Below are 22,733 nucleotides of genomic sequence, written 5' to 3'. Positions count from 1 at the left end.
TGTCCCACCAGAGAAGTCCCATCATTTTCATTTTTAACCACTAAAAAATTGTTAAATGCCCTCTTCAAAATGCCATTTTATCATAACATATTATTTCTCACAGATCATGTGTGGTGAGTGCATGTGTGTATGGATGGGTGTGTGTCTATGTGTGTATTTTCAGTCTATCTGAGCTTGTACATTTCTCAAATACTCTAAACAAAATTTTAAAAAAATTGAAGTTTGGGCATATAAACTCTAAAACCTCGGAAGAATCACCCACATACTCCACACACCTCCATATCCAATTTTTATTTCTAACCATTTCTACATTTTCAAATCTGAACTTGATACAACAACGCCCCCTGATGGAAATGCATAGAAAAGAATCCACTTTTGATTTAACTTGGGAATTTCATTACTGCAAGAGTGATCAAGAGCACGGCGTGCATGTTCTCTGTCTCCATCTTTGTCTCTTCCAGCACAGGTTTGTTTTTTTTTTTTCCCCACACACAAAATCACATACAAAAGTTCAATGAACAAAACAACAGGAATGGAGCTGTGCCGGAGGCTCTTTCCCATTCTGTTTGCCAACCCCACACTCCCCCCAAGATGTCTAAAATAGAACTTATTGTTACTAAACATGAGAAATATACTCCCAAAATTAAAATTAGAATTACATATATTTTTTGATCCTCATGTATACACTTTTCATACACCTTTTTGACAATAACTATAGCATAAACACCATACACATTACATCTTATTACAACTATTTAGGTCCTATATTTAAATTAGATATAGTCAAACTTAGAGATTCTCCAATGTTAAAAAACAAATAAAATGTACTATTCTCATTAAAAAAAATTTTCATATATTTTTCCTAAGCTTCCTTATCTTAATGAATAGCATCTCCTTTTTCATTCACTCAGCCAAAAACCCTCATGAGTATTCACAACACACGTGAACAGATTAAAGACCAAGTCAAGAATCCAGACTAGATTTATTAATTCAGTAATTCCAAAATCATTGTGTCATGAGACATACTCCCACTCCTTCCCAGTACTTTTTTTTTTTTTTTTCACCTGCGTTCCCCCTTCCCAGTACTTTTTAACAACTTGCAGAAAACTCCTTGGTTATATTTCATTCAGAGTGATTGTTCCATCTTAATTAGCAAATTAGCTCTTTGGCCGCACATGAAATTCAATCTTCAAAAATGCTTAGGCAAAGTCAACCAGCCAACGAGCCACCTCTCAATCATTTGTGGTAATGGAAAGTACGCCCCTTAGGTGGCTGACCCCAGACAGCAATTGAGTTGATGCCACACCTGTAAGCAACACATCATCTCTATCTTCTACCATCTGCCAGCTGAGGGGAAGTAGAGGTTGCCATTAATACTAGCAGGAATCATCCTTTGTCTTCCACTAAATGGAATGAGCCTGAATTGTATATTGCCATGTAATTTTAAAGGATTATAGTGTTCACTTGACTACAACCTATGAGCATCACAGGCAGCTCTGCAAATGACAGTGAGTTAAGTGTTTTCCATACATTATCTCCTCCTGTGGATTTATAAGCCAAAATAATATATCAAAATTCTTGCATCCATGTGAATTAGCATAGATCCTTGGACCTGAGATCTAAAAGAAATCTTTCTAGCAAGTTTTTTTTTTTTTAACAAAAATAGAGCTTAATGCCCTATGTCATTAGGGCATTATGTCATTAGGGCTAGTACTAACTAGTACTAAGTTAGATCAGTAGTAGGTTTAAGTCTACTGATACCTATTGCATCAATGCTAATTTTGAAAACAAAATCAAGTCCAATTAAACTTTCATTCAACAGAAAAGTTACTTGAATCTCTTCTGGTACTTAAGTTACATTTTGATTAATAGATTCTGGGGCCATTTGCTATCATTTCGGGTCACCTACAGCTTTGATTTGGGAGCAGGAGTCCTAAGAACTTGGACACACTCGTTCACCAGCCTGGTGGCCTCCAGAGCAGTGCCCCAGTGCATGGCGATGCCCCCACTGCCATGGCCATAGTTATGGACCACAGGTAGCCTCCTGCTGCCCTGGGCTAATAGCTCTTTCTCCAGCCGTACGCCTGGCCTAGAGGGCCTCAAACCCACTTTCTCTCTTAGGTCATAGGCTCCACGGAGAGAGGGCTCGAGGGCACAGCATCGGGAAAGAATCTCTTTGCTAATTTCTGCATCTGGGGACAAATTCCAGTCTCCTTTTTGCCTAGTGCCACCCAGGGTTACATTGGATACACCGGGGTAAATATATGTCAGCCCACTGCTATCTCGGATAAAGTGCTTCACCCAGGGAGCCTGCACTTTGAGTACTTGGCCCCTCACTGGGAAAATCTCTGAGTCTCCTGCAAGCTGCCTGCTTCCAAGGCCTGAACAGTTGACCACGATGTCGAAGGACGGGTGAAGTTCCCACAGGTCTTCTATTTGTCGGGTGAGTATCAGGCCCCCGCTTCCTTTTACCCTAAGGAGAACAAGAGACCATGAGGCGAGCCTTACCAGCGTCCTGCTCAACAGAACTTCAGCAGAAGTGACAGACAGGAATTCAGAAACAAAATGGAGATGACCGTCCAATGAGCAAATACTTCCAGCGCTTCCAGGGCCCGAGCAGGTCAAATTCTATCTGAGTGCCTCACATCCTTGCAAACCGGAGATTCCTAAAGTTGAACCTAAATAAAAACCTATTTCAGAAACTCAAAGCAAACTAGATGCTTCATCCTTTTTATGTTTAATGGAATTTCTATATCATTCTCATGCTCATGTGCACTCACTCATGTTCTACTCTGAGACCGCATGGCCTGTAGCCCGCCAGGCTCCTCTGTCCAAGGAGTTTTCCAGGCAGGAATACAGAAGTGGGTTGCCGTTTCCTACTCTAGGGGATCTTCCTGACCCAGGGATCCAACTCGTGTTTCTTGCATTGGCAGGCAGGTTCTTACCACTCCACCATCTGGGAAGCCCAATATTATTCTAGATGCTAAATAAATATCAGGTTAACCTGATGCACTTTTTTTAAAAACCCAAGCACTTTTGGTTTATGGCACTTATTTAGCTCTTAGATTTACTGCCTCCAACATTTTTGTCTCATATTGTTAACTCTTGCATGTTCCTTTGTGATAACCTCATCTCCCTAAGATGGTTAGGCTCATGTACACTGTCCCCCACTTACATCTCCCACAGGGGTGCCAGCATGAGAGGAACATGAGATATTTGCAGCTGTGGTTGGTAATGATTTTTCAGACCAAGTCGTCAATAATGAAAAGAAATAGTTTATCTAGATTCCATGATCTTTTTTAATAGTAGTAAAATACACGTAACACAAAATTCACCATTTTGACCATTTTGAAGTGTACAATTCAATGGTGTTAAGTTTAATACATTCACATTGTTGTGCAACCACCACTTTCATCCAACTTCAGAAACTTTTTCATCTTGCAAAACTGAAACTATGTACCTATGAAACAATAACAATCTTATTCATAAGTCACTTGTAGAATATAGAAGATGTAATATGAGAGGAAGACTGTCAGCAGCTCTGTACAACAGATGCAGGCTGAATGCCTGTGTGCAAGGTACTGCTTAGAGGCAAAGTGCCCTTCCTCAAGATTGACGAAGGAGCTGGGGGACAGAAGTGTAAGTGCTTGGCAGAATGAAATTCCACATGAGAGGTGATGTAGAATCAGACCAGGGGATTAAAGTCCCAGTTGCCTCACATTAGCTTAGCTTTGAGGTCTTGGCCAACTCATCTCACTTCTCTGACCCTCCGTTTCTTTATCTGTGTTACGGGCGTGACACCTCCCTTGCCTGCTTCAGAGATGGTTGTGAAGTTCAGATGAAATAATGGGCATGACATTATATAATAATGGGCTTTCCCTGGTGGCTTAGCTGGTAAAGAATCAGCTTTGCCCGCTGATGCAGGGAACACAAGAGACTCGGGTTTGACCCCTGGGTTGGGAAGACCCCCTGGAGAAGGAAATGGCAATTGGCTCCGGTATTCTTGCCGAGAGAATCCCATGGACAGAAGAGCCAGGTGGGCTACAATGCATGGGGTCACAGAGTCAGACACGACTGAGCAACTGAGCACACACATGCTTCACAAGATATAAACACGACAAATTCTAGGAGACCCACACCAATAAACTAAAATTGCTCAAGAGGAAGACAATGTCTTACGCTTCTCACTACACCTATGACCCAGCTCAGCACCCAATACCTAGTGAACTTGACACGAATGTTGGGTGATACTGAAGACAGTATGAAATCCTGGTTTGGGTATGTGACGATTAATTCTATGGTTTGGCTTGCCTGCACCATGGAGGTACCCAGATAGTTAGCCAAACATTCTTTTGGGTGTTTCTATGATTATATTTTAGATACAATTAACATTTACATTGGTAGGCCGAGTAGAGTAGATTGCCCTCCTTCACGTGGGTTTCAACCAACCGGTGGAAGGCTTGAACAGAACAAAAAGGCTGACCTTCCTTCTGCTGGACTGCATTCAGGCTGGAATGTCAGCTTTTTCCTGTCTTCAGACTCAGGTTGAAACATTGGCTTTTCCTGGGTCCAGTGTTTGCCAGCCTTCAGACTGGAACCATATGGCATTGGCTCTCCTGGGTCTCCAGCTTGCCAACTCACCCTGTAAGATCTTAGGACTTGTTAGCCTCCATAACTGTGTGAACCAATTCCTTATGATAAATTTCTTTATATATATATATATATAATCTATTGATTCTGGTTCTTTGAAGAATCCTAACAGATTGAGAATGGTACCACATTGGCATCCTCGCTTCAAGCCTGAAGCAGGATATTTTATTAACAGCAATCAGAAAATTAACTATTTTCAGTTCATTTGTATGAAGACGAGGAGAAAAAAACTAATGGAAAATCTCAGTTGGCAAATAATGCTATGCATGTAGATTCAGAGGGAAAAACCACTCTTTATTCTTAGAGATGCAATGTAGCTGTTAATATATTTATAACATATATAATATACATTATATATATAATATACATTATACATTATATATATGATATGATATATAATATATATATTCTGGTGCCAAGAATATAAATATTTTATAATGTATTTAATATATTATAAATATATTTAATATATTTAAAATATCACAGAATTTTTAAAATGCATTTTAGGTTTAAAAAGCAATTAAATATATAGCATATAACTCTCTCCTCCATATATAGTCTAATTTTAACCTGAAAGTTTTAACCTCATCCAATGACCATCCCTACTGCTCACTCATTCTGTTGCAATGCATATTCTAATAAAATAAACTGCAATAAGTGGGAAATAAATTCTATCTCCTACTTCTCAGAAGACCAATCTTTGCCTTGTGCATGCCACAAACTTGTCTGTTTTAATTGACCTAAGCCCTGTTCAGGCACAGAGCAGCTTCTGGTCCCTTTGGGGAGGAGACGAGGCTTCTGTGGGCAGAGTGGTCTGGAGGGGAACATCCCTGCACCCTTAGTCAGTCCAGCAGGGGGGGTTTTCCTCCTGCAGCTGTCTTAGGGCAGTGACTGGAGGCCCAGTGGAAGCCCCCAAGGCCATTGCAGCACACCTCTTCCCTATTAACCTTGTTGCCATCATCAGAAAAAATAAACACCATCATTTCCCACTTTCCTGGCCGGTGCCCTCCCACCTCATCTTTGCATAACCAGGGAGAAAGCCTGGTTGGGGGGGGGGGGGGGCGCGGTGAAACGTGCTCACATTAGACCTGTATCTGAGGCCAATTTTTGCCCATGGTTTGTCTGGTTAGGGGCCAGCAGCCAATGCTGGGAGAAGCAGGAATTCTCTAGGACCCTGGAAAAGGAAGCCTGTGTGCTAGCGGGCACAGGGTATGTTGGATGTGGAGAAGCTGGTGTCCAGTGTGTACAGGAAGGGACCTTTGCAAGTTGGACATTTGTAAGGCAGAGACGACCTGTCTCCTGCCTGACGCACAATCCACGTTTCTGTCCATCTGCCGAGGGAGTGGTGTGGGCTCTGCTGTCAGTCAGGCCAGGCAGGAGAGCAGAAGCTGTAGGAGACGCAGGACTGGAAAGTAAGAGAGAAGATGCCATAGAGGAGAGAGAAGGAAGAAGCTCAGTGTAGTTAATGCTGTGCTCCACGCCAGGCCACGGAATTAAGACACGGCCCCCTGGAAAGAAGGCAATGCACCAGAATTACAGGGCCCCCAGCACTGAAGTGGGGCACCCACTTTCTGAATGCCGCCCAAGACAGGACCATCCTGCTCCAGCTGGGATGATTTATTTAGGTAGGATGCCTGGAGAAGAGACAGGTTCAGTTGACGTACTGCCTCTATGATTCATTTCCTGGAAGGGCAAGTACAAAGCAGCAGAATATGACTCCACTGGCCAACGATATAAAACATGATCTGCATGACTGATTAACCTTCAGGGGGTTTTGTTCGTTTGTTTGTTCTGGGTATTACCGGGTATACTTCTTTTGTTTTTGAGGAGACGATTTCTTCTGTTCTTTGAAAAACACTAAAGACCTATTTTGTGGTTAAGAACAATTTTTTCTTTCCTAGAAATTAATATTGTTTCAGAAGGCTAGAGCTTAGATTGAAGGCACCGTTGTGTGGCTTGCTGAGTGAAATGCCCATTTTTGAGTCAGAATGCTTTAGGCTGAACACTGGCATTGTGTGGCAGGGGTGTAGGAGGCGACAGAACAGACCCTGGTGTGAGGAACAAGCAGGGATTGTGTGGCTCCCCAGCTGGGTCATCCCCATGGTGGAGAGCGGGTGGCAGCCCCCAGAGCGAGCCCCAGGATCCCACGCCCTCACCACAACACGGCCCGGCCTCCCTCTTGGCCTGAGGTCCTTGATCTGACAGGCTTGCCTTGGGCTTAGAGGAGTCCCAGCCCTACAAAGTCTTCCTCAGGTATGAGCCTCCTCCTCCTCTACACCGGCCTTCCGGTCAGATGCCAGGGCCTGAGGGAAGGGGGGACAGCTAATCGTACAGAGAGGAGGCCCCTGCATGCCCCCTCACTGGGGTGGGGGGGCATGAGGAAACCTGAGGTATTACAGGCCTAAGGGGGTCAAAGTGTGGGGGGGTGGACGGCTAGGACAAGGGTCTCCTCGTGGTTTCCCTGCAGTTTGTACTGTCTGCCTGAGGCACTCATGTTCCCACCCACTGTCATGGTCGAGGTGCGTATCAAACACATAGACCTTAAAAGCCTCCCCTGGACTCTCTGGGGCAAGAGCAGCCCCTCGGGCCTCTTCTCCTTGACTCTGTCACCTAAAACCAGACAGGAAGCAGCGTGCTCCAAGGCACGAACCCCGGCTGGCTGGTCACCAGGCCTGAGGGTGTTGCAGTCAGGAGGTGGCTCCCTCTGGCACAAAGTACCACTTTTATTTTAAGTAAAGCAAAATGCTGACAGCAGGCTTCCAACTAAAGAGAGGGTATCAGGATTTTCCCCAGGCCTTCAGATTCCACACTTAGGCCTGAAATTAAGGCTATAATGGAAATAAGTTTTCTAGAAGGGGATACTTTAGAAGCAGGCAGAATAAACTGTTCAGGTAATATACGTTCTCATGTGCAACCAGTTGAGGGTGGCCCAAAATAAATATGCATATATTGACAGTAAAGCTCTGTAACTTCTGGCTTGCCTAATAATTTCCCCTTAATTTTATTAAGATAAATAATACCTTAACTAGGTATCAATAGCATTGGCACTTCCAATGTTCTTTTTCTAGGCATTCTTATAAAGACAAAAGTGCAACACTATGCAACCTTGCCACTCAGAAAAGATGGTGATGCTCTGAAAACTGGAATGTTGGCTAATGGGTAACTCCATCACATGATGGCTCAAATCTTCATTTATCAGCTGATATACAGTGGTTTAAATTTCACATATAAACAGAGGTTTATGGGCCAGCAAACAAGGCACAAAAGTGTAGGTTTTATGAAACTGGAACTTAAAAAAAAAAAAAGAAAGTCCCATATAAATTGCTGAGAGGTAAAAGTGAGATGAGCACTTACAAAACTATAAAAATATATCATGATGTTCCCAACATGTGCCTAACAGACTTAGGTTCCTTCCTCTGTGCTCCCAATCCACCCTCATAAATTCGTATTTAACACTCATCATACATGTTACTGTAATTGTTAATTAACATGTATATCAATACACATACACACACATACACCATCACCCTCAGTAGAATTGACTAGCTTCTAGTACAGTGCTAGGTATATACAGAAGCTCAACAAAGAATTGTGGAACTAATTATTCCATTTAATTATCCTATATCCTATATCAGGGACTAAGTCATTGTTGCCACTGCTTACCTCAAGTCACTTTTCCGACTTTTATATAACAATTTGCATTATTCCTATGCGTCTACCAAATATACAGTTTCAGGCACTAAAAGGGCCAAAGTTTCACAACCCTCAACATGCTTGCAATTTCCAGATGAAACAAGAGAGATTTATTAATGTGTCTTAAATAATGATACCCTTGATGTGTTTCCTAACCAATTGGAACAGGAAGTCCTGAAAACCAAGCCAAAATACAAGTTCTTGGAATTTGGGCTGAACTTGGTAAGGAAGTAATTACTTAATTTAAATAAGCCCTCAGTTTTAAAGTCCTTGTTGATAACAAAATAAAATAATGGAGTTATTGTCTTTTTCATTAATGAGAAAAAAAATTCAAAAATAATGTATAATAAGCCTCAGAGTCTCTAAAGAACAAGAGTAAATCCTATCATTTTATAGCTGGAAGCATATTCTCCAAACATCTCATTTTATAGATAAGGAAACTAAGATTCTGTTCCAGTGAGGGGGTCTTAGTGGTGGGGGGAGAAGGACCAACCCCTGCGTCAGGGTGCCCAGGGAAGCAGAAAATGGACGTGTTACTAACTTGGGTGTGACTCACTCCTTGTGACACAGTGTCTCACAGACTGTTTACTAAGCCCTAGCCGTTAATGCATGACAAGGAACAGTGCACAGAAGCTCTGAGGGACAGCAGAGAATTTTCAGTCTCTGTGTTATGAGAAAGTATGAAGGTATTTGTGGGTAGGACAGTCAAAGGAAGCAGTAAAATGCACGTCGACCAACCTTTTCTGCAACCATGGGAGGTAGGCAGGGCCTTCACATTTGAGTGTTGTAAAAGCATGACCAAACACATGTTGGGGGAATTTCTTCAGCTCATCCTTGGTCATCTTTCGAAATCCTAGCACCACGTCAGCCCAGTATGGCACTTCTTCAGTAGGAATACTCCGAAATATCTGCCAACTCAAACACATTAAGTGGAAAAACTTCCTGAAGTTTTATGAGATTTCTAGTAAAATCCATGTGACATTCTCTAAAGCATTTTAAAAACACACTTCTTATGCCTGTACAGAGAAAAAAAAAATCTATTCTTCTGTTCACTTAGGTTCATATAATTCAGTAGCTAAATTTAAAATGTTCGGGGTAGGGGGAGGGCAGGCATTGGAATAAGACATTTAAAAAGCTGTGTGTCTTTTAAAGATTGAATTTAACTTTCTTTTTCTAAAAAGCTCTTGTCTTGCCCAGATTTTCTTTCTTTCTTTATGATGATGCATCTGGGGGGAAAGATTTTTCTGTTTTGCATAATGCAAACATAAATGTAAACATAAACATAAACTGTAAACACATCATCAAATAATCAAAAGTTTAAATGTTGGCCTCAATTTCAAACAAAATATATAAGTTAGAATAAGCAATGCGGGGGGAGTGCAGGAGACAGGGGTGAGAATTATGAGTGAAGTTGTAGATGATCACATTAAGTCCTTGATAAGAGAGGCCAGGATTTGTCAGGAGAAGCCCTGTATCCTTTTTTTTTTTAATTGGAGGCTAATTACTTTATAATATTGTGGTGGTTTTTGCCATACATTGACATGAATCATCCACAGGTGTACATGTGTCCCCCCATCCCGAGCCCCCTCCTACCTCCCTCCCCATCCCATCCCTCTGGGTTGTCCCAGTGCATTGGCTTTGAACGCCCTATTTTGTGCATCGAACTTGGACTGGTCATCTATTTCACATATGGTAATATACATGCTTCAATGCTATTCTCTCAGATCATCCCACCCTCGCCCTCTCCCACAGAATCCAAAAGTCTATTCTTTATATCTGTGTCTCTTTTGCTGTCTCATGGTAGGGTCATCCTTACCATCTTTCTAAATTCCATACATATGCGTTAATATACTGTATTGGTGATTTTCTTTCTGACTGTCTTCACTCTGTATAATAGACTCCAGTTTCATCCACCTCATTAGAACTGATTCAAATGCATTCTTTTTAATAGCTGAGTAATACTCCATTGTGTATATGTACCACAACTTTCTTATCTATTTGTCTGCCGATGGACATCTAGGTTGCTTCCATGTCCTAGCTATTGTAAACAGTGCTGCAATGAACATTGGGGTATACGTGTCTCTTTCAGTTCTGGTTTTCTCTGTGTGAATGCTCAGCAGTGGGATTGCTGGGTCATACCCTGTATCTTTAAGTCATGGTTGGAGCTGATGAGGCTGGAATGATATCAGCTGTTAATAAGAAGCCTGTAATCATGCTACCAATAGCTGCTAGGCATATCTTTGGATTTATAAGTATTGGGCTTTTTACATCAATAGGAATAAACTTATAAAGCATGGCTACTCTAAAATAGCAAGGAAAATCATTTGAGTGTTGTACATGGTTACTAATGGTGTGGTCATTAAGGTACTGGAATTGATATCTCTAAGTGATTCATTCAACACAGGTCCTGTGGAAGATGTAAAGATTGTTTGCTGCAGGTCTAAATACCAGGCTTTCTTTCTGTCTTATTCTGCACACTCTCCTGGACTAGATCACCCACTTCCCTCTTTTCATCTACAGGCCAAACATGCAGAAGGCTACATCTCCACCTCTCTTCTCTCTCCTGAACTCTAAAACCAGATCCAGACCCATGTTGCCTACTCCCTGTCAGATAAGTCTATCTCTATGTCTCAGATATTTACCCCATGCTCACAGCAGGCACTGAGTAATATTTTCTGTTAAACCCTGAAGTATGTTAAGATCATTCTAAATTCTAAAATAATTTCAGATTTCCTCTCTTACCCAGACACCAGAATAACACCAGCATCTTCAGCTTCTGTAGAATTGACTATTGCAAACAGGTGATCAAAGGTCTCTTTGAACCACTGCTTCTGCTTCTGAATTGGTGTGTCTGTGATGGTGGAGGAAAGCAAAGCAGAACAAAAAGGGAAATTATGACAATGACTGTGCTTCAGAGAAGCTTCTTCCTACAAACTGGCAAAAACTAAAAAGGCAGAGAGAAACATTTAGACAAAGTACCACATCGTGGTGTACGATGACTGAAGTTTTGAATGTTGACATGCTCTATCAGAGTCAGTTCATATAATCACTAATCAACATAGGGGAAATCAACCAATGAGGGCAAAATCTAATACACAGGCCACCTGCAAAGGGGTCTTTGGCACTCAGCGTATTCCAGAGGCCCTAGAAATGTCCATAACCAACCTGAGCCAAGTTAGCTGATATGGCTGAGGCAAGCAGCTGGCAGTTGAGATGATGAGAGAAATAACCCAGGGCCTCTTTCCTAGAAGCTGAAAACACAGAAGGAAACAAGGGGAGATCTTTGGGGCCCAGGTCAACCAGGTCGAAGAACAGATGGCATATGAGTGGGAAACATAGGCTGCTCACCCTCCTGATACAAGGAAAGGAGGCCTGCATTGTGAAACTGAGCTCCCTACAGCCCCATCCAAGGCTGCCATTACCTCCATCCCCTCCATCCATGGAATCACAGACCAGCTTGGAGCAGCATTCCTGGGGTCAGCAGGGGTGTCCAGGAACCATGCCAGGAACCCCCTCTCTGTCAGAGCCTTGTGGACCAGTGTCCCCTACCCCACAGGCATCCTTGCCACTGCACAAGGGATTGGGCCTGGACACAGCTTCTGGAAGGATTCCAGGCCTGCCAGGGAGGAAATCAGGATCAGGGTTCAAGCCCCAAAATAGTGCCCAGTGTAGGCACAGAGAGCAAGCCTGACCCAGAAGCATAGACAAATCTATGGATGGAGTATTTGGCCATCTGACCCCTGAGAGAGGGTCATGAAAGAGAGTCCAGGGTCAGGACAGGGACTGAGGAACAGTAATCCCGAGGGGCTGAAATGTGGGGGAGCCACAGAGCAGACAGAGGCAGCAGAGCAAAGAGGATCCTGGGCCAGCTTTGCTTGGAGAGAAGTCCCTAGAGCTCACTGGAAGTAGAGACGAAAAGCCCCTGGAGGCACCCTGCTTCCAAGTGAATGGGGGCATTTCCTTAGTAGGCTTTAAAGCAATTCACTTGTTCAGGAGCCAGGAAATGTTTCTTTACTAGTGGATCTCTGCTATTGTCTTTAAACAAGTGCCCATGTGAATGCATTCTCAAAACTGCACACTGGATCAACTGGTTCAGAAATAAGGAGGAAATAAAAAAAATAAGCCACAAAGAACCGAATTAGACCTCATATGGATTACACCCCAACAATCTAAGCCAGTGCCTGAGGATATACAGAAATGTATCCTCCTTTCCCACTCCAAACTTGAAGACACAAAATAGTGACTGCTACTCACACACTGCAAAAGTCATCTCAAAAAACAGACAATCCCAGTTCAACGGTGAGTAAAGCAAATCTGGTGACCTAATTGATGTTCAAGTGCTGGTAAAAGAAAACCATAGCCAGACTAGCAGTAGTAACAGTAGAAAATGTCGACATACAGAATTGCTGCCATCAAAAATCTACAGACAATAAATGCTGGAGAGGGCGTGGAGATAAGGGAACCCTCCTACACTGTTGGTGGGAATGCAAACTAGTACAGCCACTATGAAGAACAGTGTGGAGATTCCTTAAAAAACTGGAAATAGAACTGCCATATGACCCAGGAATCCCACTTCTGGGCATACACACCGAGGAAACCAGATCTGAAAGAGACACGTGTACTCCAGTGTTCATTGCAGCACTGTTTACAATAGCTAGGACATGGAAGCAGCCTAGATGTCCATCAGCAGACAAATGGATAAGAAAGTTGTGGTACATATACACAATTACTCAGCTATTAAAAAGAACAGATCTGAGTCAGTTCTAATGAGGTGAATGAAATTGGAGCCTATTATACAGAGTGAAGTAAGTCAGAAAGAACATCACTGATACAGTGTATTAATGTATATGTATGGAATTTAGAAAGATGGTAATGATGACCCTATATGCAAGACAGCAAAAGAGACACAGATGCAAAGAACAGAATTTTGGACTCTGTGGGAGAAGGCAAGGGTGGGATGATTTGAGAGAACAGCATTGAGACATGTATCACCATATGTAAAATAGATGACCAGTGCAAGCTTGGATGCCTGAAGCAGGGCACTCTAAGCCGGTGCTCTGGGACAACCCAGAGGGATGGGGTGGGGAGGGGGAGGGAAGTGGGGGGAGGGAAGAGGGAGGTGGGTTGTGGATGAGGGGGACACATGTGCCCCCATGACTGATTCATGTCAATGTATGGCAAAAACCACCACAATATTATAAAGTAACTAGCCTCCAATTAAAATAAATAAATTAATTTTAAAAAAGAAAATGTCAACATAGCACTTACTGTGTCCCAGCACTGTTCTAAATGCTTTACAAGTATTAACTCATTTAATCTTTATAAAAAACCCTATGGAACAGGATGGGCCCCATATGGTATTGACATCACTGGGGCTGGTCCAAAAGAAGCTCAGGGAGAAAACCAAAGTCTATTGGCAGCACTAGAGAGAAAGACCCTGATCCAGGGGCCCTGACCACCCAGTCAAAGGGCAAGCTGGGCCTCCAGGACTGAATGAACTCCCAGGTGAGTCTCCTTCTTTGAAGATGATTCCATGATTATTGGGCAGCCTTCTCACCACTCACCTGGGCCTGACGCAGCAAGGAAATGCCTGGAAAATGGACACTAGGACTCTGGTCACAAGAAAGGCATCCAAGTGAACTAGCATTCTGTACACACACCAGGCTCCTGTGCTCATTTCCTGCAAGGCAGCTCCTGGGAGGTGTACCAGCATCTGCTGCTGACAAAGCCAAATTCCTGGACGGCAGTGCTGAGGCCGTAGCCCTTCCCACCCTGGCAGAAGATGGGTTTATTCTCTGTTAGGTGAAACAGGGGGATTTTGGGGGTAGGAAACCCCAAGCACAGTCAAGGGTCGGGATACCATAGTAAAACCAAGCGTGTTAAGGGAACACATGCAAACTGGATGCTAAGACCCCAGACCGCTTCTCCTCCTTCTAGAATGATGCCAGCCAGGCCTTCACCCACCCCAGCCAGGGGACAGAAAGCCTGTTCTCTGGGGAACATGACCTACCCAAGAATAAAGACTAAATACAATGACATCACAGGTTCCCCAACCAAACAGCTCCCCCAACTCAATGCAATGAGTCTCAAGATAACAAGCGGTACACAAGGCTCAGAAACTCCTGTCAGGACCCTGCTCCTAAATGTCAACAGACAGGTAAAGATGACCACAAAGCCAAGGAAAACCTGTAACATGAAAAATGAGTTCATCAAATAAAAAACACAACTTGGAGACAACAGAAACTGTGCAGGGAGAAGAAACTTTTGAAACCGTTACTAGTGTCTTCAGAAAGAAAAGACAGCAACCATACAACATAAACAGTATGTTAGAACACAGGGAAATTTAGAGACTAAAAAAGAGCTTTGGAATATTAAAAGGCAATAGGAGAAATAATAAATCCAACAGCAAGGGAAAAGAAAAAATTGAGAAAAATCTCCCAGAAAGTAAATAAAAAGAGAAAGAGAAGTAGGAAAAGAAAAAAGCTAAGAGTATGGGAGGATCCAACCAGGAGGCCCAGCATAACAGCAATTCCAGAGAGAGGCAGAGACAGCAGGAGGGAGGTAACTCAGAGATTGTACCTTGAACTGGAGACACGAGTCTCTGGATTAAATGGACATGGCAATTCATAGTCCAGATTGCTGGGGCAGTTGGGGGGACAGTGGTGGTAATAATTTATAACCATTTGACTACTTAGAATATGTTCTTGTATAACTTTGATGCAAAAACAAAAACTAAAATTAAAGGGGAGAAGAGAGAATGGAAATGAGGAAATGGAGACAGTGGGTATAAACTTCATTAGTTGCAAAGTGATTTTGTTTCCTATTAAATTCTGTTTCCTCCTCCTCCCATTTCTTATGAAGAATATAAAATGGAAAAGATGCATGGACATGTTTTTAAAAATTAATGCATTTTTAGTCCTGAATACACCAATTTTTTTTATACTGGCTTAGAAGTGAGGATAATGATAGTCCCATTACAAGTATTTTCTGACTTGATGGTCATTACTGTGGAAAGATTAAGAGTTACCAACTGTGGTAGCCATTAATGCTGTTCACCAAATACTTCTGTCTGTCTGCCTTCTAGGAGCCTTATAGAATTGTACTTCCTAGCTTCTTTCTGAAGAGTGGAAGCATTGACTGGCACTGGCCAATGAGCTGTCATCATAAGTGATGAATGTTGCTTCCTGATCAGAGCCTTTAATTGCTAAAGCAGGTGCCCCAGAGCTCTCATCCACCCAGCTACAGGCATTAACCACATTTAAGACTGTGGCTGCTTCATCAACTTAGGCCCCTGGGTGCTGAACAAAACCCTTGCTGATATCTAATCCACATATAGTATGAGTGAAAAATAAACCTTTGCTTTTTAAGCTGCTGAGATTTGGAGGTTCTTTCTGTCCTGCAACATAACTGAATCTTTCCTAACAGATGAACCAACAAGATGTCAAAGGCACACATTACATTTACACGCACATCCAGCTGTCTTTGTCAACGGCAGTCCACCAACATCAACACCATTCTATCTCACATCTATCGTATCTGACAGAGGAGCAAAAATCCCTCTCTCACCTGGATAAGTAGGAGGAATAAGCATTCCGGCTGCCACATCACTCGTGGTCTCAGGAGTGAATTTGTCTGAAATGACTGTAATGGAGCATCCTGGGACCATTTTGGAAATGCACACAGCAGTAGAAAGCCCCATCACGCCAGCCCCCACAACTGCAATCCGTACTGTATCCATGGGCCTGTGAGGAGGCAAAGTATGAGCTGCAAAACCTTGTTTTAAGAATTAGTCCATCCTTGGGAATTCTCTGATTGTCCAGCGGTTAGGACTCCACATTTTCCCTGCTGAGGATGTGGGTTCAATTCCTGGTTATGGAGCTAAGATGCTGCAAGCCATGTAGCATGGCCAAAAAAAGGAGCCGATGGGGGAAGAATTATTCTATCCAGAATAAAGTTTGGCCCTGAGGGTTCTTTCCCTAGGTCCACAGCCTCTTCAAATCTGACCTTTCCTGCCAGCATTTCTCATGGGATAAAGAAAGCTCCTGTGAGCTCTCTTCCCATTAAAAGTGAGGGCAAGAAGGTCTCCATGGAGTTTAGACATTAGCCCCAAACCAGCCTGGAGTTGTCTTGAGAATACAGGACAGGCAAGTAGGTCTGCATTTGGGAGGAGATTTCTACTGATTCCTAAAGCCCCTTCCCTGTGGGCACAGCCAAGGGAAGGTGGGTGAAGTCAGCGAGGTGGACAAGAGCAGCAGGACTGCTGCGTCTGCTCCCAGAGACCTCCTGAGGAGCAGCCACTGAAAGGGCATGGCTCACAGGCAGTTTAGAACTCAGCTCTTACTGTTTACAAACTGCTTTTTTTTTTTTTTTTTTTATACAAACTGCTTTTTAATTGTAACGATGTGACACAAGGTCTGAACCACTGAACCCAGCATCTCTTCTCCTGCTCTTCACTCCTCACTGGAAACCAACTCCCCTCACCCACACCCCAACCCTCTACTCTCCACAACATTCCAGTCCTCAGACCTCACCCTCTAAGAGCAGGCTTTCCAGATAAGGAGCCTGGATTCCTTCACAGATTTGAGTTCTGATTCTATAATCTGGGGCGCAACCATGAGCTCCTCACCTCAATTTACTCATCTCTAAGCCAGACCACGTGAATTCTTTATTAGCTCTTGCAGGTGGTAAATAAGGGAGGCACTGAGGTTGTCTCATAAAGGAGACTTCTTCTGAGAGTTTATATGGAAATGCAGGAGACAGACATCCAGGGCCTGAGCTGGGCATCCTGAAACTGTCTTTCCAGGGCAGAGACCAGAGGATTGACGAGGGCTCAAAGCCCTCCCATCCCTCACCTCAGCAGCAGGAGTCCACTGAGCCCTGTCCACTGTCAGCTCCCGAGTCCCCCATGCTTCCCTTCTTATCTTTCCACTTCTGGCTCCTGCTAACTTCCCCTAATAGGTCTCAGGTGGAACCTCCAGAGAGGAAAAAATGCAATTAGTGCAGTTGGTCGTCATCATCCCTATTAAACAAAGCTCTAGCCCCAGCCCAGCTTATCGGGCTGAGAGAGCCTCTAAATCTGTCCTTGGCACGATTGCCCGTCCTTATCCAATCAGCAATAGCCAGGGCATCAGGTCACGTGGTACAAATCATGGCCACCTGCACATAAAATTCACCTTTTCTCAGGAGGGGGCGGGACGGCTCCTTAACTGTGAGCAGGGCAAAGGCAGTCAGGGCTCGCTCCTCTCTCTGAAGGTCTCCGGCACTGAGGTATTTCAGAGTCTTTCAATGTGGTTTAGTGCATGTTATTTCGGTTTCTTAGGCACTATGCGGTTTCCTCAGCCATACGTTTATCTGATTGCTCCCCAGTGGGCTGGCTAGCTGAGAAAGAACAGGATGGCCAGGGCAGAAGGAAGAGACGGGAAGGGTCCCGGGGAAGCGGCAGACCAAGGTGCGAGGGGCAAGCTTTTGGAGCGTGGCCCCGTGCATGTCCCCCAGAGGCAGAAGGCAGACACCTGTCCCCTTACCAGCTTTCTTATTTCACAATGGCCTCCCCTTCCCAGAAACTTTCTTAAAATAGCACAAATAAATTGAGAGGGAAAAGTAACCCGTGGCTGAGAATATCCAGCTACCAGGAAAGAAAAAATGACCCAGCCAGGTAGGTACTTTCTGGCCCAGTGACCTGTGAATCACTGTCACCTGACCCCACAGAGACATACCCGAAACTCATGGAGTAGGTCCAGAACCACCCCTGAGCCGAAAGCAGGGAGGATTCAAGTACCTGTCTCTGCAAAAGCAGCCTTGGAACCCACAGAAGACTCTGGCAGCAGCACTTGTTTTCCCAGCTAGTGGCTGGTCTAGCGCCCTGAGGGCCAGGAAAAGCAAAACTGCTTCCCATTGGGGAGCTTATTAAGGACATTCCCTCTTCGCTTAACCTCCATTGGCCCATTCGCCTGTGTCTCTGTCACTTATTCTCCAGAGAAATGAGCGATTGACCTCCTCTCGCCCGTGGGACTGCAGCTCTGCCGGTCCCCTGGAAGCTGGTCCACGCTTGGCAGCCCTTCTCTTTCTAGTTTACAAACCCTCTGCCTTGCCACAAATCTGGTATTTCTCCCAGTTGATTTGTAAGCATGGTAAATAAGGGGTGAACCTGTCCAAATTCCAGCCAGCCCTGACCAGAAGCAGACACTGTTTTCCCCGTTTGCTGCCCAGTGTTGGCTGCCCTCTCCCGCTGGTGCCTGGCTCTGCTGGGTCAGCTGGTGCAGGGGGGAGTTGGGGGAGGGGGGCGCGTGAGGGCAGAATAATGTTTGTTGATCATTAAGTTATGACCTGATTGCAGCTGGAAAAATGATTCAGAAGGTAATCTAGGATAAGCGTCAAATGATTCTTTTTGCCCGTGTGTTCAAATATTTGCTGAGTGTCCATGTGCAGTAGACACTTTACAGTCAACAGGTTTGTTTACAGGGAAGCAGTTTGAAGTATCGAAACAGTGATAATAATGTTGTAACTAATATGTATTTAGCACTAACCCTCTGCCAGACACATACATGACACCATATAACACAATCAGCCTATGAGGTAGGTACTATTATTATTAATATTACGCCCATCCTATAGATGAGCAAATAGAGGCTTCAAAAGAATAAGGACAGGCCCAAAGTCTCTTTAGTGGCAAAATTTCCTATGAGTGTTAGATTCCAAGCCTCAAATTCTTAACAAAAGCACGTACTTTGGCATCAGGAGACCTGTCTGTTTTACCTTGAAAAAGCCACCTTACTTCTGAGTTTCAGTTTCCCCATCTGAAATCAGGAATGAAATAAATTTTTTGAGTACCTGCTGAATTAAGATGTGTAAAATTTCTTCTACAAATAACAAATGCTGGAGAGGGTGTGGGAAAAGGGGAACCCTCCTACACTATTGACGAGAATGTAAATTGGTGCAGCCACTAGGGAGAACAGTGTGGAAGTGCCTCTAAACACTAAGAGTAGAGTTGCCTTATGATCCAGCATTCCCAGTCCTGGGCAAATATCCAGACAAACTATAATTCAAAGAGATACATTCACCCCTGTATTCATAGCAGCACTATTTTCAATAGCCAAGACATGGAAGCAACCTAAACGTCCAGTGACAGAGGAATGAATAAAGAAGATGCGGTACATATATACAATAGAATACCACTCAGCCAAAAAGAGAATGAAATAACACCATTTGCAGCAACATGGATTGACCTAGAGATTATCATACTACACAAGGTCAGAATAAGACAAACATCATACAAAATAACTTATGTGTGGAATCTAAAGCATGACACAGATGAACTTATCTACAGAACAGAAATAGACTCACAGACATAGAGAACAGACCTATGGATGCCAAGGGGCAGAAGTCCAGGAGTTTATGTGATCTCCCTGAGACTGTAGGTGAGGTCAGCTTCACGCTCCTCTCCAACAGTTTTACAGCCCAAATTTACTTTGGGCTCTGGAGGTCCCCAGAGCTTCATCTATGCAGTGTGTTGGGGGCCTCCCTGCCCACCAGCTCCTCCTGCGCTGCTCGAGACATGTTAGCCTTTCTGGTGTGTTAGTTTGCCAGGAAATCAAGGCCTTTAAGCCAAGAGAACTTGAATTCTTTGGAGGCTATTGAGGAAGTGAGGCTCATGGGACCAGGGATTCAGCCTTGTATGGCTGCAGATTAGGGCAAGAAAGCAAGGAAGGGGTGAGTTTAGGGAGATTCAAGCCTCTGATACATTGGCTTAGCTCTGACTTGGACACAGAAGGAAAGCAGGGTCTATGATTGAACTCTTTCTTCCTTATAAATAAAATTTTTAAGACTTAATTGTACATCCAAGAAAATCTCTGGCATTTGGTCCCTAGTTGGGTAGGTGGACCCAGGGAGAGGCAGAGAATGAGTGAAGAGGATGGAGTTACTTTAGGGAACTAGAAACTGTCATTATATACTGGTGCAGTGTGGACTTCAGAGATAAAATGAGCAGCCGTTACTGACTTCTGGCAAATTCAGATAAGACATGAACACCTGCAACTCCCAGGCACTCAGTTGGAGGAGTAACCATCGTTAGCCATAGTTACCATGGCTTCTAAGTCAGCATTCACAATCTTAAATAAGAAAAGTTCCTCTTAACCACCCACAAGAATCAAAGAACCCCCCTTTGCAGTATGCCATTTTACAGAATAAACTCTTTGTATTGAGTATGTGGTAAGTAAATACTTGATAAGAGTGATCAAAAGGGGACAAGTCAGTCCCTCAGAACTGACCATTCAATTAAATACATTCAGAGTATATTTTTAATATGCACTTACACCTAACAACATAGCTTTTAACAGAGATTGGAGGGGTAGAGGGAGGAGGACAGATTCAGCTTTTGGGGGGGGGGTCTGAAGTTCTACAGTTTTAGAAGCTCTCTTTTATGTCTATACACAAAATCATTAAAGGAAAAAATGTCTGTGACCACTTTGATGCCATCTGATAGAGGTGACCTGTTACAAAAGGAAAAGAGTAGAAAGAGATAGCAGTCTTCACTGATTGCAGTGACTATTGATTACTTTTGCAAAATTTATAAAATTTACCAAGATTTATGACCAAATGATTGCTAAGGTCTTTCTCAAGAGCCTGTGCAAGTGAGGGAAGTAAGTCTGAAATTTGTGCTTTATTAGCCTCACAGCAAATCTTCCCTGCGGGCTTCCCAGCTTAGTGGGTAAAGAACCTGTCTGCAATGCAGGAGATGCAGGTTCAATCCCTTGGTCAGGGAGATCTCCTGGAGAAAGAAATGGCAACCCACTCCAGTATTCTTGCCTGGAAAATCCCATGGACAGAGGAGCTTGGTGGGCTACAGTCCACAGGGTCGCAAAGAGGTGGACACGACTGAAGTGACTGAGCACACAAGTCTTCACTGCAGCTATTATGGGCCGAAACTACCACCAGAACCATCTAAACTGCAGCGTCCTCAAGGGAGAAATGTATATTGTAGAACACAATTGATTCAGAACAGGGACAGCATGACAGGCTCCAAATGCTGACTGGCCAAGGCGGGACAGGACGCCCGCCATGCTCTCCTTGACAGCATGGTGGGATCACACAAAGCGCATGGAGCAACGGCACAGTACGGTGTCTGGGCTGTGCAGTGCGGCATTAAATGATGTAGCTATAGTATCTCTGGTGACCTTATTACCAGTTCAGCATAACTGGGGTCCATGCATCGACTTGACCTCAACAGGCAATGAAGTGTAAGGGGCAGTGGAGATATGTGGATAAAGAAGTGACGTTTTAATATGATCCTGAATTTTCAAATGAAAATACTGAAGCAGAGAGAAATTGATTTGCCCAAGTGAGAAGGCTGATGGCCAGATTTACTTTGTTTTGTGTTTTATCCACATGCCTCCACTGGTAACAAGGTCACCTGCCTGAAGTTTACCTACGTGTATGTGGGCTATTCTCTGAGCTTTCCAATTCTGTGGTAAAGTGCTCCTTGAAATGTTTACAAGCAGAGATAGATCTGATGTGCTACATACATGACCAGGTTCCAACGATTATAAATATCTAGAGTAGGAAATGGCAACTCACTCCAGCATTCTTGCCTGGAAAATTCCATGGACAGAGGAGCCTGGCGGGCTACAGTCCATGGGGTCACAAAGAGTTGGACACAACTGAGCACACATGTTATTACAGATATACAACATTACTCTTTTTCAAATATAAACTCAGAAAGCTGTACATATTAAGAGATGCTAGAGGAACAAAGTGTGTTTGGCTTTCTCTATGACTAATATTTGTAAATTGTTATGCTGTGTTTTTCTTTTCCTTTGGAGTTAATAACACTTTTTATGAAGGTTGAGACAGTAACATACAAAAATCAAGCACCTTCCTTTATGTTAGCAATAAGCAGTGGAAAATAATCAGAAACTTCACAGGAAAACAGAAAACTCTGAGATAGTTCAAGTAAGGAGAAATTTAATATAGGGCATGAGTTACGAAAGTATAGGAAGGATTGGTAGAATAAATGGAGGAGAAATTACCCAGAGATCAGGAAGTCACTGCCATCACTGGGCTGGGAGCCCCAAGCCTATATTTCCTGCTTCCACTGCCAGTGCAAAATGTGATTTTTTTTTTTTTTTGGACTGGACATTGGTGGCTCAAAGGTAAAGAATCTGCCTGCAATGCAGGAGGCGCAGGAGCCACAGGTTCGATCCCTAGGTGTGGAAGATCCCCTGGAGGAGGGCATGGCTACCCACTCCAGTATTCTTGCCTGAAGAATCCCATGGACAGAGGAGCCTGGTGGGGCTACAGTCCATAGGGATGCAGAGTCGGACATGACTGAAGTGACTTCGCATGCACACACCAAACACACACATGAGTATTATGGACCAAATGTAGAATCCAAT

General features: G+C 43.6%; 1 protein-coding gene across 11 annotated transcripts; it reads right to left on the bottom strand.

Moving 5' to 3' along the window:
• Positions 1 to 455: 455 nt before the first annotated feature.
• On the bottom strand, positions 456 to 18,234 carry DDO (D-aspartate oxidase). 11 transcript variants are annotated; one of them, XM_043890372.1, is made up of 7 exons: positions 18,122 to 18,234; positions 17,517 to 17,717; positions 15,910 to 16,085; positions 11,086 to 11,194; positions 9,082 to 9,258; positions 4,484 to 4,642; positions 456 to 2,473 (listed from the first exon to the last, which is right to left on the bottom strand). In XM_043890372.1, exons 3-7 carry the CDS (start codon positions 16,079 to 16,081, stop codon positions 1,906 to 1,908), a joined length of 1,185 nt encoding a protein of 394 aa, XP_043746307.1. In that variant the 5' UTR covers positions 16,082 to 16,085; positions 17,517 to 17,717; positions 18,122 to 18,234; the 3' UTR covers positions 456 to 1,905. The 11 variants fall into 11 exon arrangements, with proteins under 11 accessions (XP_043746307.1, XP_043746306.1, XP_043746308.1 ...); XM_043890371.1 differs by having other exon boundaries at positions 17,517 to 17,721; positions 18,122 to 18,223; XM_043890373.1 differs by having other exon boundaries at positions 18,060 to 18,159.
• Positions 18,235 to 22,733: the final 4,499 nt, after the last annotated feature.

Source organism: Cervus elaphus, chromosome 28 (assembly GCF_910594005.1).
Source record: "Cervus elaphus chromosome 28, mCerEla1.1, whole genome shotgun sequence".
Lineage (NCBI taxonomy): Eukaryota > Metazoa > Chordata > Mammalia > Artiodactyla > Cervidae > Cervus > Cervus elaphus.
Note: the sequence above shows the minus strand (reverse complement) of the source record. Positions and strands in the feature narration are given on the sequence as shown.